This window comes from Porites lutea, chromosome 6, assembly GCF_958299795.1.
Source record: "Porites lutea chromosome 6, jaPorLute2.1, whole genome shotgun sequence".
In the NCBI taxonomy this organism is placed as follows: domain Eukaryota; kingdom Metazoa; phylum Cnidaria; class Anthozoa; order Scleractinia; family Poritidae; genus Porites; species Porites lutea.
In genome coordinates this window covers 14,344,117-14,358,031 of record NC_133206.1, presented here as the reverse complement: position 1 = coordinate 14,358,031, position 13,915 = coordinate 14,344,117, and the positions used below count along the sequence as shown (strand labels likewise).

The 13,915-nt window shown below is 38.9% G+C and overlaps 1 protein-coding gene across 1 annotated transcript; it reads left to right on the top strand.

Moving 5' to 3' along the window:
- The first annotated feature begins 846 nt into the window (after positions 1–846).
- LOC140941909 (DELTA-actitoxin-Afr1e-like) lies at positions 847–4,319 on the top strand. Its single transcript, XM_073390914.1, has 5 exons — positions 847–954; positions 1,765–1,815; positions 2,437–2,506; positions 2,758–2,952; positions 3,889–4,319. Exons 1-5 carry the CDS (start codon positions 847–849, stop codon positions 4,224–4,226), a joined length of 762 nt encoding a protein of 253 aa, XP_073247015.1. The 3' UTR covers positions 4,227–4,319.
- The last annotated feature ends 9,596 nt before the right edge of the window (positions 4,320–13,915 follow it).

The window sequence follows — 13,915 nt, the reverse complement described above, 5'->3', positions numbered from 1 at the left end:
CTTCGTACCTTTAAGATACAATGAAATCTACTTATATAAAAGGCATTTTATTTCGTTCGATGGAGGACGCTTACTATTTACGTCCTGCGGGAGATCCCGAGGGTATTGCTCTGGGTGCTAAGCGATTGCGCCATCTTGACCAGCTGGCGCATTTAGCCTCGATCTCATGTGTTCCGTTTTTCTCCCCCGGAGACTGGTATCTATTTTGTGACACTCGTTTACCACAGATACAATATTGGCGAGTTTGTGTTTACTGAACACATGAGATCGAGGCCAAATGCGCCAGCTGGTCCAAGATGGTGCAATCGCTCGGCATCCAGAGCAATACCCTCGGGACCCCAATATCTCCCGCAGGACTCAAATAGTAAGCGTCCTCCGTCGAACGCAATAAAAATGCCTTTCATACAAGTAGATTTCATTGTATTTTAAAGGTATGAAGTTTTGGAAAGACGTCGCTATATGTCGATGTCAGTGCCTTGCAAACCATCATATCCAGGATTCAGTTGAACCATGACATAGCACATGGCACCAATGTGCATGGATTCATTTCGAATAGCATAACTGCTAATCAGTCTATATTGTTAAGCAGATTTTTCAAGAAAAAAATATCTCCTTTTTTCTTACTGATGTCAAGTGTAAAATTTGCTAGTACTTCGTGGCATGTGTTACGTAATCACCAAAAGTTCATACAAACACCGTCACTATGCCACCAAACTGCATTTTACTGTTTTATTTTACCTCACATAATTACGTAACTCCATAATGTGAAATAGTTTGCTTTAAGACGGAAACAATGAAACCTGGTGTTGATCATCTGATACAAATATTTCCTTTTTTCAGTGCATAATGTCTTTTCAGTCAATTCTCCTCTTTATAAAGGGGGCCTTTCTGTTGCTTAATGTAGTCACCGAAGGTACTTGCCGCTACTACGCCGCTCGAGGAATTAAGTCTAAGGTAAGTCGTGATAAGTTTCCTAGGTAGATTAAATTGAAGAAGAAACCAAAGGCAACAATGGCAACCACATGTGGGAGTAACGGGACAAATGACTTTGTAGATACTTGTTGTACAGGAGAAAAATTGCGATGTCAACAATCTTGTTACGAGGGATTGATTTTCAGTACTGGTTTCATTGGTCTTTCAATAATATTTTAATGAAGAGTATAGCGACACTTCAGAGACATGTTTACGGCAATTGTAGATTCAAAATAGAAAATGAGCAGATAAAAACTGTCCCAAACAACTCTTATTTTGTAAAAAGTCAAGTAAGAGTAAAACTTGGTCACGTGGTACAAATTCACGTTTGCCGTTTGCAATAAAACATGGTAAGAGTAAATCTCTCTAATATCATCTCAGTGCCGGCATTTTTAAAGCTAGCTATTGGCAACGTTGACAGTTTATTAAAAATAGCAACAATTGCCTGTTTTTCGTTAGTTAAAGTTAAAAACAAGAACGACAGCAAATTTAGGACACATTCTCTCGTCTCAAATGCAGCTACTGTCGCGTGATTTATCATCAATTCTACCACGAGCGCTACCTGAACCTGTCGTACGAGTTACATTCCCAGGTCATAACATCGTTTATATACAGACAAACAAACAAACAAACTTTTAAAATGATATTGTACCGAGACAACAATGTTGCAGTCGTTCTTTCCTTCATTTTTATTCTCCTATTATAGAATTGAAAATGAGCATCGTTAGGCTGTTTACCCTTCTGTTTTTCGTTCTGCTGATAAGTCAGTCAATCTTTGGGTCTCCCTTCAAGCAAGACAATCATGTCGAAAGGAGTCCTGGATCGTCCTCTAAAGGCACTGAGGTAAAATAGTTCTCTTTAAAATAAGATAGTCAATTGGTGTCTTGTGTTTAAGACGAACATGAAAGTGTCTCTTGGGGGTGGCGTGATATCTACGGAAATGCAACTCACTATTCTAATCGGATCTCGGTTGTTTCACTGAAACAAAATGAACCCTAATCTCGGACCGAATATAAAACCGACTAACACCCCCCCCCCCCCCCCTCCAGTTCAGAATTCTAATCTCGACACTCGCTTTCCCTTTTCTCCAAAACACCGATTACCCTTGTGAGTGTGTAGTGCTGCGAGTAGATAGTAGGTAGTTTTACACCTTAACGCTTGAATGTATAATAAACATTTTTATAATTTTAAGCTGTAAATCTATTGAGTTCTTTGCGATGTGTCCCTCAATAATCAATGTTCAGTTTTGCGAAGTGTAAACTGAATGAATACACAGCCATCACGAAATTCTTGGTGATTTCGCTAAGGCTCGCAGTGATAATTAATTTTTAGCCGGCTTCCGATTTCATTTCTGTGCCCTCAAATGTACTGAAATACACAGAGGAAAAATTGGTGACAAAAAAGAATACTCATTCCAGTTCGTATTCGGTGGAATGACCTTAATGGACATAATTTCCTTCACAGATACAGGGACGACAGGGCTCGTCCTTGATCTCTACTCGTAAAGAAAGCGAGGAGAAAAACAAGCGAAAAGGTAATTGCATCAGTTGTTTAGAAGTTGCGTACCATAACCTTTGAAAACAAAAGGGAGAAACAAAAAGAAGCTGAAACGTAAGGCTGCACAGGCTAGCTGTTTGGTAGACCTAACTATTCATTACAGTTGTTGGGTTATTCTGCAAAAACGAAAACATTCATTAGCCGACTGTTTATTCAAACTTGGTTTGTTTTAATACCACTAAGTGTGCAACTAAAAATTTTATCTTGCTGTGTTCTTTAAAATTTTAGCTGACGCTGGTGCTGTCATCAGCGGTGCTCAACTTGGCTTGGGCATTCTCACAACAATTTTAAACACCCTTGGTAGCATAAGCCGCAAGGTCGCCATTGGTGTTGATAACGAAAGTGGATATAAATGGAGAGCAGTCAACATATATTTTTATTCAGGGACGTCAAATCGTGTTTTGCCTCATGATGTTTCTTCAGGTAAAATTAATATTAATAACATAAAAGTTTAAAATCCTTTCTTTTAGTAATGACACTAAGGCCAGTATGCAGGATGGTGTCATTAGCTTGTTTGTTTTGTTTTCCCAATTCAGACCACGTGATGTTCTTGGGGGAATTTGTCTTTTGTATAATTATGCATACATAACATGTGGGTGCACGTGCAAAAGACGACATTGAAAGAAACAGTTCTCTGGGGTACCATCACTTGGTCTGAAATGGGTAAACAAACCATACAAGCTAAAAAGGTCTGATCTATTGCTATAGAATCCATTTTGGTTTTCTTGTCATATTTAATTTTTCTAGTTAATCTCTGCGAAGAGTTTAACCTGCAATCAGGCGGTCCTTCTTCCCTTTTTGTTTTGGGGGCCTGATCACAGGTTATGCGAGGTTTGAAAAATAAAGCCCTCGTTTGTCCAAGAAAGCAAAACCCCGAGTGATTCTGGTAGTAGTAGTAGTAAAATGAGTTCATCGCGTGCAAAGGGTCTATTACCGTATGAAACCAAGGACGAACTCAGCGACCACTTATCCTAAAGAGTAAAGAAACTGTATTAGAGGATTTGCCCATTCTTGAAATTTTGCTGACAACAGGTTTATGTTTTGCTTTGTCAGAACGGCAAAATGACTTCAAGGGTTGAAAGAGCTTCTTAAACCAACTAAACTTAGTATTCATGTTCAGAATGAGAATCCCTTTGCGTGTAATATTTGAGGAAAAGATAAGCAATCACTAACCTGACACAAATAAAATTTCTGGGTGGCAATAAAGGACGACATGTTAATGATCTGACACATTCTTCGTAAATTTTGTTTTTGGGGTACATGCCTCTATTCTGCGATGCTCGTTTGCCATGTATTATTGTGACGAATGATCATGTTTATGATTTTTGCTTAATTGCTAATTTGTTTGCTTATTTCTAGGCACAGCTTTGCTTTACGGCGCACGAAAAACTGCGGGGCCCGTTGCGAGAGGCGCAGTAGGAGTATTAACATACTACATCCCACACATCGATAAAACACTTGCTGTTATGTATTCCGTTCCATTTGACTACAACTGGTACAGCAACTGGTTTGATGTTTGGCTTTACAGTGGTAAAAGACGCGCCAACTACAATCTTTGGTACCGGATGTATTACGATAATCCCTTCAAAGGAGATAACTACTGGCACGAGAGAGATTTGGGATCGGGACTCCGAGCAAGGGGGGCCATGTCTAACTCCGGTCAAGCCACCATCGAAATTCACATACTGAAGCAGTAAATAGTCTCTTGTCATTGGTTAACTTTATATGTAAAGTTTCATTTCTAAAAAAGATTTAAGTTCCTTTGCAAAAATTTAAATGGGACAACCAATGTGGTCAATGTGATGAAACATTTTTCTGATCATTATACATCGAGAGAAAAACTTTCCCAAAAGAATCCAAGTATATAGCTAATAATAAGACTTCTTTTCCTGGAAGAGTCTAAGTTAGCATATTTGCCATGCACTAAAAGGTGTTTTCCTGATTTCTATTCATCATCATCAATTTGAGAATATTTTTGTGACCTTAAAAGCCGGAAAGGACTAAAGCTGAGCAAGTAAAGGATCAAATACTAAATATAATCAGTGATTCACAGTGATTGTGATATAAGATTATGAGGACGGTATTTTCAAAAGTTACGATTTTGAATTTGTCTGTTTGATGAAACTCCCACCAGCCATATATGTAAATCAACCTAATACCTGTAAAAGACAAGCGGATAATAGTCTAATACTTGTACTTGATTAATGCTCACGTTGACTTCATCGAAAAAAAATAAAGTGTGGCATAAAAATTCTCATGTCAGTATTATTGTTGACTAGACATTAAAGGATACGAAATGGGGAGACTGGGGAAAGAATGAAACGTTGCCAGTACTATTGAGCTATGCCAGTGAGATCTAGTGACCTTTAATTGGTATGTTTATAGAAACAAATGTGCCAATTAAAAAGTAACAATTCACTTACAATCTCGAATGCTAATCACGTCGAGTCGATTTTATTTCTCATATGAAAAATGTCAAGAGGGGGCTTTGTAAAGCAGGCACCAGTCTACAATAGGCCATTTGCACGATGGCGTCATTTAATTACTACGAACAGAATTCTTTTGGTTTTTCTTTTCATATTTAAATTTGGTAAGCCAGTGAGGTTGAAATAACAAAAACCCTAATTTTCAGAAGAAAGCAAAACCCTGAAGGATCCTCGTCATAGTGGTAAAATGACTCAATCATGCAAATGTCCTATTTACAATTCTAATTGCGGGCAACAAGAGGAGGGCGGAATCCTAATCTCCAGGTTGTTATTACGCATGCGTCGCACCACGAATATCACTGGTAACCCAGGCTCTGTAAAAGTACCACAGTACGGTTCCAGTAAAATTACAGTGTTTGTGTGGGGTAAAAATACCATCCTAAAATTTCTAGGTAATAATAAATATAGTTCAATGAAACTTACTCTGCAGTTAATTGTTGTTGTCCTTATTGCTCTAACGAAGTTTCGTGATAATTTGCGGTAATTTGTTCAAATTCACTCTATATACAATAATAATATACAAGGTAGGAAACACGAGATGCCATTTTCGCCGACATGCTCTCATTCAACACAACTTTTTCCACGAAATTAGAACTCCAACGGAAAATAAACATGCCAGGATAGTAGAAATAGGATAGCAGCAGATATAGAAACTAATGAAGCTTTCCCAGATAGAGAAACGAATCCCACAGACTTTGACAAACTCGAAGGATATAATCCAAACAGACCGAGAATATGCTCGCCGAAGCAGCCGGGCCAGATCAACGCGCGGCCAAGAAAATGAAGCCTGGGCACTGTACAAAAAAAATCCATCCCGGGAGTCCTGAGGTGACCTTTCGGGGGACCGATACATCATTTGCCCAAAGCCACCCTACCCTGCTGAAAAAACACTTAAAAAAACACTTTTTTAACAAATTAAAGCAAAGTTACCCCGTGTGGGCTTAAAACGTGCGGTTTTTTTTTTCTCTCGAGCAATAGCAAATGGATCTCTTTCCCTTTTTTCTCTTACCCCCCGTTTTAAGAGCGTGCGTGAAATAATGACGCTAAGGTAATGTAGTAGACAATTGCCGTGTAAAAATGAACCCGCTATTTTTTTGTATTTGCACATCAGTTAATTGTGCACTTTAGTGCTCACGAAAAAAAATAGAGTAAAGGGGTTAAAACTTCCTTTTCTAATCGACCTTTTTTGAGCTAAATGTTTCAAAATTTGTCTTTATCTCTAATGTTAGGAGTTGTTGCGTCCGTTTGCGTCCGTTTGCACGCTGCCTTTACAGCTTTTCGACGACAGCGACGCCGATTAAAACAAATGTCAACTTAACAAGAATTATATATTGCATGTATCAATATATTTTTTTATATATCAGTTTAACTTAGCCTTCTTTAAACGATGATCTACCTGCAAATAGTTTTCTTGACCATGTCTTCATTAACGGTCAGAAATGCGTTCCCCCATTAACACAACAGGCAAAAGTTTATGAATTTCAGTACTATAAGTTGCAAGTGCATCTGGCGTTAAAAATGGTTGAAGTGTTTTTATAGATTAGGGGGTCGGCCTGGTCATCCTAAACTAATTACCTTTTTGTACGATGCAAAGCCATGCCAATATCCGTCGACACATCTTACCGTAAAATGGATACGGTCTCTTAAACATGAAGTACCCTTATACCTTTCAATCCTATCAATGATCAGCATCTAACCTCTCTCTATCGTACCAATTCTAATTCAAACATTGAAGGTCGTGTGAGTGGAGAAAATAATCAAGAAAAGTAAAATGTTCCAATATTTAGATGAGCTCTCCTTAGAAGAGCCAAAAGAGGTAAATTGTGAACAGTGTGAAGAATATGTGGGTTTAGACCCCGGGGGGGCACTTGGGTATTTTTTGGGTGGGTATGTGCCGCCCGGGACTCCAAATTGGCACCCCGTTCTGGAAAAAATTTCCCCTAACATTGATGCCCCGTTCAGAAAAGGGCCAATTTTTTATACCCCGTTCTAGAATTCTCCCTAAAACTGATACCCCGTTCTAGAAATGGGCCAATTTTTTATACACCGTTCTAGGGTGCAACAAGAGTACAACGGTTTGCTTGTTAACGCGCTGAACCGTATTTTTAAAAGCAATCTGTCCTTGAATAATTTCAAATGGCTGCTTACACAAAAGTGGAGCTTTCGTGCGTTCGAAATATTACACCCCGTTCTAGAAAACGCCTCTGAAATGGATACCCCGTTCTAAATCAGGAGCTTCAAAATCACGGCCCCTTTTGGGCGGCACATACCCGTATAGGTAATGTATGGGAGTACCCCCCCCCCCCCCCCCGGTTGAGACGCAGGGTTAAAGTTTCTTTTAAATGCTGTGTGTGCGGAAGGGCATGTCTCTGAACCTGAAATGAATAAACAAACAACAGGAAAGAAATTGTAAATTCTATTGCAAGTTTTATTTTATAAATGTGTTACGGCGTACATGTCGGTGAATATCTTGTTGTTCAGAAAGAATCGTGTTATGAAACACTGATTCTTGGCCACCTCTACTGTAAACTTACTGAGCGTCAGTTCTACGTTTTAGTTGTTGTTCCTTGTCTTATGCAATTAGTTCTGCTCCGTTAACTACAATATTGTTTTAACAGCTCCTTGGTTAATATTGAAAGTGCGCGGATCAGGTCTCCAACTAGCGAACACTCTATCGGTATCCAATGATGAACACTCCGCTCCAATCTTTTTCGTCGGTCTTCCCTGCAATGCTTTTCTTAGCGTCAGCTGGGTGGACCAACTTTACCTTCAACTGGCCAGCTCCAACAGGAAACCACATATTGGCAGAGTTAACGGCCAACAAGCCTTGCCCTGTCGCCACATTCATGTACTGCTTGAGATCTGGTCCTCCCAGCATGTTTGTAGAAATTTCGTAGTATCCCCTCTGAAAAGATCCTTCCCCGTGTGTTGTGACAAATACGTACACGAACACTTCATTCGCTTCTGGTGGGACTCCTCCACCTTCCATTTTTAGGTCGTAAATTTTTTCCTCCTCGGGAAATTCCGGCAATTCGCCCAGTGGTGTGACTAATGGAATATAGGTTGCCATGATTTAGGCGAAGGAACTGGTGAGTCGAAACTGATGTGGAACTGAGGTGCAAGATCGGTAATAAACACGGCTCTTGCGTAAAATTGGGTGGGACGTTCGATGCTCCAGTAAATATACAAGCTCAGTTGACATCCCGGATGTTGTTTACATTTGGAGTTTTGCCAGCTTCATGCTACACGCGTCTTTATTGGCTGCTCTGACACATAACAATGAAGGAGTTGTTCGGTGCAGTGAAATCTTGAGTTCAGGAGTCGTGTTAAGAGTTGAACAGGTTTTTTCCGGACAGTGTCAAACTGTTAAAGGATTTATCCCCCAATCCGTATGATCGGATTAAGAATCCCTCGACAATATAGTCAACATAGTGAAATCGCACGTCCTTTTGGCATCTTACTAACTGACACATAATTACTGCATTTGCCTCGCAACGAAGGCTAAAAATATATTAACGGTCTGTTGCCATATCATTGGAAATGTGTCGTATTTTCCTCACTGTTTTCCGTACTTCTGCTACAGTTATGATAACCAGAAACTGATTAACAAGGAAGACCTTTGATCATTTTCTTTCTTCTCCTTACCTTTATGGGCGATTAAGCAATTATATCATAATGAGACTTTACACTCTGATAACAGAGGGGTGACAAGCTCAAGAGTAAGAAAACAGAAATATTATGTGGACATTATCATGTTTAGTGATTATTATTAAGATGTCCAAAAAAAACTTTAGAAATACTTACCTTATCTCCTAGTTTTGTTCTTAGCATTTTTGACACTTTCAGCGCCATTCCAGCGAGTTTAAGTTCTTTCTTTGTTTTCTCTAAAATTTTCTCAAGTGACGACCGTTAAAATCGCCACAAAAACCCAGCTTATAATGATTTTTGTTACGCTACAATGATTCTCACTCCTGAGCTGTGGTAACATGTGGAACATGCTCATAAAAGGTGAGAGGGCAAAAGTTCACAAATGTTGACGAAATAATTTTATCACGTTCTCATTTTGTTGTCAGTTAGTTAAAGATATTCAGCACGTTTCGGGCCAGTTTTTATATCACGATTCTCGAAACTATCAAAAAGTGAAGTTTAAAATTCTCTTGCTAAATGCAAATGCAATGAAGTTTGAATGGCGAAAATGATTCTATATGAAGGATGGAGGGTGTGAACATTTAAAGAGTTTTTACCCTTAGAAGACAATGCAACTGACTGGTGCCTAAAGCGGGGTATGTCCCGCCCAACAGGATTTGTTTTTCTGGGTCTTGAGTCTTAAAGAGGGTATACAATTGCGTTATTTGGCGTCTTTAAGGTGTGAACATTGGTGGTGCGGGGTCTGAATCATTCTGGTACCAACGATCTTATTATTATTTTTGCTAAATCTTATTCTCTGTTAAACAGATTTTTTAAACGGGGGTTGTCTCGACCCCTGCTCAAACTTCCCTTATGTGTATGCCTCCCCCCTTCCCCTCGGGGAGATCGAATTAAATGGTAAAAGTGGAGTCATGTTTTAATTCGTATTCTTAATACAAAAATTCTCATACGGAGTCATAAAAGGATGAATGTATGCTTTTATTCTGATCAGCTGAATTAATACTCACACACTGAACTCCAACACTAACGACGGTTAATGTCAAATAAGAACCATTAGTTTTCAACGGATTTTTGCACACATTCTCTACGTTAAAAAAAAGATACTGCGTTAATTTCAAAGACAAACGTGGAAAACACGATGCGAAATGACCACTAGAACTAGAACAGCAAAAGAACGTTCAAGCCGTTGAAAATGGAAAAAACTTAAGAAGATATTAAGAACATAGGCCAAGATAATGCGGTGCAGCATACAACGTTATAATGAAGTTACCGTAGATAGAAAGTAACTAACGATGTTTGGTCAAACTTAAGTATAGTCCAAATAATCCCAGTCGACTGATGGCATTATTTTGTATCAAGGTTAACAATTCAACAAATAAGTTAAAATCACAAAAAATAATGTAAGAAAAGTTAGTCCTTGCTAACACGTCTCGGATAAAAACTCGAGGTTTTTATTTTGAAAAGTGTACGAAAATGGAGGGTTTTCAACTGGTCCTTCCGTCCTTCCCTTTTTTTTTGCCTAAAAGTGGTATACGGAGCTATAGGCTCCATATAGTGACAAACAAAAACACACACACACACACACGCACGCACGCACGTACACACACACACACACACGCAAACGAAAAATCTAAAAAAGGCTAGAGCAGTTTGGATACAATTCAAAGTAACTAATCAACTTCTCGTTCTGTCAGATTAAACATTAGACATTTTTTCAAAACGGCTTTACTGACTTATGGCAAAATAATAGAAACTGCTGGTAATAAGCTAAATATGTAATATTTGCAACTTGAGAGTCAGTTGTTCGTCTGTGCTATACCAATCTGTCCTAAACGATTTACGTGCTACGATTTAAAGATAGCTAGAGCCAGTTTCTTTTTTCCTAAAACAGGTCATGAGAAGTAGTTAGTTGCTGTTCAATATGCTTATGAGTGTCTGATGTTGCCCAAAAGCCGAAAACTTTGTAGAGACACCCACACGAATCCTTTCATTGTTGTAGACGCCCAAAGTTTTGAAAATTATCGGTGCATTATATATACCACTCTTCGGAAACCTTAAATTTATAATACCCTTGTGTTGGCACACATTTTAGGAAATATTTAATGAACAATTGCAGGGTGAAAGGATAAATAAAAGTTAAGGTTTTTATAGAGAAGTATATAGACCGCATTTTCATAGCAACTGGCATGCTCATGCTATGCTGAACTTACTAATTGGCCCTGACTCGGAAAATCCCGGCCTTTTTAGCTTTAAATCGTTGTCGACCATTTAGGACAGATTCGTAAAGCCACAAATAGGTAGGATCCATGGAATAACGTTCTCGCTATTTCCATTAACAGGCCCACTAAAATCATTGACATAAAGCAAAACTTGGCATTTAAAATTTAAGGACAACTCTGAGGATATTTTTAGAGGAGTTTATACAAATTGGCCAGGCCTCTAGACTTAAGATTATCTCAGTTTATTAAAGAAAAACAAACACTCGTTATTGTAATAAAGGGAATACATGACTTAATGTTTAAAGTCTTTTTCGGTGCTGCTTGCCGCGAATTTTTGTTCATTTTCTCTTTCCCACACGCCATCCGAGGGGATTTGGGACGTTTTTTTTTATTTCAATCATAAGATGAGCTGCACCAGAGGAAGCCATGGCACCAGCTGCTCTAAGCTCTGATCCCAGGCCCAGGTCTTTATAGTGCCAGTTGGCATCACCCTCGAAAGGTCTATCATCTTCATACATTTCGTAAAGCATTTGAGAGTTGCTCCTTTTATATCCACTGTAAAGCTTAACATTCCACCAATTTCTGTCAAAAGCTTGAACATGAGGAACATAAAACATGATAGCCAGCGTTTTGTCGATTATACAGTACGTCATTACTCCAAATACTCCACCTGGAAAGAAGTTCTTTTGTCTTCGTGCTTTGAAAAGCAGTGCTTTATCTAGAAACGAGTTCGAAGACACAAGCAAGAAAAAGCTGAGTCAGATTCAGTTCAAACTGTACTACAGACTAATTTTTTTGTTCTCTTTTCCCCATTGTTCAAATCCACGCCAACAAGTTGGCAGCTCTGTTGGCAGCCAGGAAAATGGCTAACCTTAGAGTCCAGAGGAGCGCCGATTGAACACATCTATCACTTCTCTAACGTCTTAACGTTTAAATATATAACCTCGTGGCCTCGCTCAATTGGTAGTTTCAATGCTCAATGCAAGATCTTTAAGGTGATGTTACACGAGACGACTCGCAACGACAATTTTGCAACATTGTTTCGAATGGTTACAACATTGCTCCAACATTGCCACGCTGTGTTGCCCTAAAAACCGACGTCAAGGGGGGGGGGGGAATCGTCCCGTGTAGCATCACAAATGAAGAGAAACTTTTCGTACTGGGCCTAGGCCAAACGTCAAACTTTTCATGAGACGAAACAAACTTAGTGAGTTAAGTTCATAAAAAGTTCGACGTCGGGCTCAGTTAAGTTTGTCTCTTGATAACTTTGGATCGTCCAACACGTTCTATCCGTACGTCTGCTTCAGACGGATAGAACGTCTGAAGATCGTCTCCGGGACAAACGTCCATCTTCACATGCGACGAACTAAACTACAGTAACTGATTAAACAATTGTATGACAATATGATTTAGGCTCGTTCGGAAAAATTTTAATTTAAGATTGCTTTTTGGTGTGATTCAGCTGATTGGTCCTACGCGTCCAAAGTTCGACTTCTGACACAACAGCGGATCTTAGCTTAATTTAGGTCCACTCAAATTAGAGGTTTGGTTCCCGGGGGGTACTTCTATGAGTTCTTGGTGCAGTGCGCCGACCGGTTCTCCAAATCCTGACCCTATTTCAGACCAAAAAATGTCATTTTCCACACCCGTTTTCAAACCTGGCCTCCAAAATCCATACCCGTTTTCAGACCTGGAGGTGGTCACAAAACGCAACATTACATGTTTACATAAAACAAGAAATTATGTCATCATTGCTCAGATTAAAACCGCAACAAAAAGATTTCTTAAAATGCGTTTCGAATTCGCATATTACACTTCCTTTCTTATTTATATGGAATTGAAACGACAAGCACGTTGATACACAACCGTAGTTCCTTCGTAAACCATAACCGAATGCAGACCAAAATGGGCAAAATCTATACCACGTAGGGGCCAAACCACCTCCCCAAGTGTTTCATCTAAAATTGGGTTTTTGGTGAGATTTTTAATAACTTTGTTGATGTTGATCGTCTGCTTGCGAAACTTGGTAGGTTGATATAAGACAACATGCCAATCATTTTAAAAGACTTGTTTGTAGAACGTGTTACTATATGACGTCAAAATTTTTGACGTCAAATTTTTATGAAACTTAAAGTTTGGAATTGTTTTGACTTCTCAACTGTTTAAGACAGAGCGCGTCAAGAGAAGTTGAAAACCGAAAGCAGTATGTACATACGACAAATACTGGATGAGATATGACATTTTGAAGTCCTTCGGTGATAAACCTAAATTAGACTGGCTTTTTGTCTTAATAGTAGTGCAATTCGGACATTGCACATTGGTTGTATTAAATGTAGAAGAAGAAGGGAAAAAAAATTATAAAAAAAAGATTTTCTGTTATTCCTGGAACCATAAAAGCAGATTTGTGACGTATTAAAAGGTCACGTGACCAATAATTACTTTGACATATTATTGTCCTGGAGGCAAAAATGGAAAAATTAAAACCATACGCTTTTAGGGACAGTAAGAAGTCTTTTTTACCAAAACACCAGCTCAGCTAGAAAAAAAACTGAGAAAAAAATACCGAGGACATTACTTTTACAAAAAAAGTTTGGAAAACTATTGTTCCGGGGGGGAAACACTGATCTGTTTTTAACTAACCATAACTCGGGAACAAAAAATCGTAGCGATGAACAGTTTTCAGTGTTTTACTCCCCTTGATACCCACTTTTAGCCTGAATTTCATCCGATTGCTTCGAGCCGTTTCCTTCTCTCAGTAACGTCTGAATCGACCAGCCGTTAATGACGTCCAGTGACGTCACTACTACCCGAAAACCGGGCAGTGATATTGATTTTTTGATTGTCTAAACATTCGCATAATTATGTATAACAAGACGCTATGGAGCGTACACTTCGGCATCGTGGTTGTGGAACTGATTAATTGTAAATGCGGAGGAATAGTAAGAAATGAAATATGGTAAGAGTAAGGTGGTAATTTGTGAAATTAAGGGATTTGACAGGATATTCTGAAAAGAGCAACATCCAAGAGGCCTA

Excerpts from the sequence above, each read along its gene's own strand:
- LOC140941909 (XM_073390914.1), top strand. The coding sequence starts at position 847 with ATGTCTTTTCAGTCAATTCTCCTCTTTATAAAGGGGGCCTTTCTGTTG. Across the intron at positions 955-1,764 it reads CTCGAGGAATTAAGTCTAAG|CAAGACAATCATGTCGAAAG; the intron begins GTAAGTCGTGAT and ends TCTCCCTTCAAG. Across the intron at positions 2,953-3,888 it reads GCCTCATGATGTTTCTTCAG|GCACAGCTTTGCTTTACGGC; the intron begins GTAAAATTAATA and ends GCTTATTTCTAG.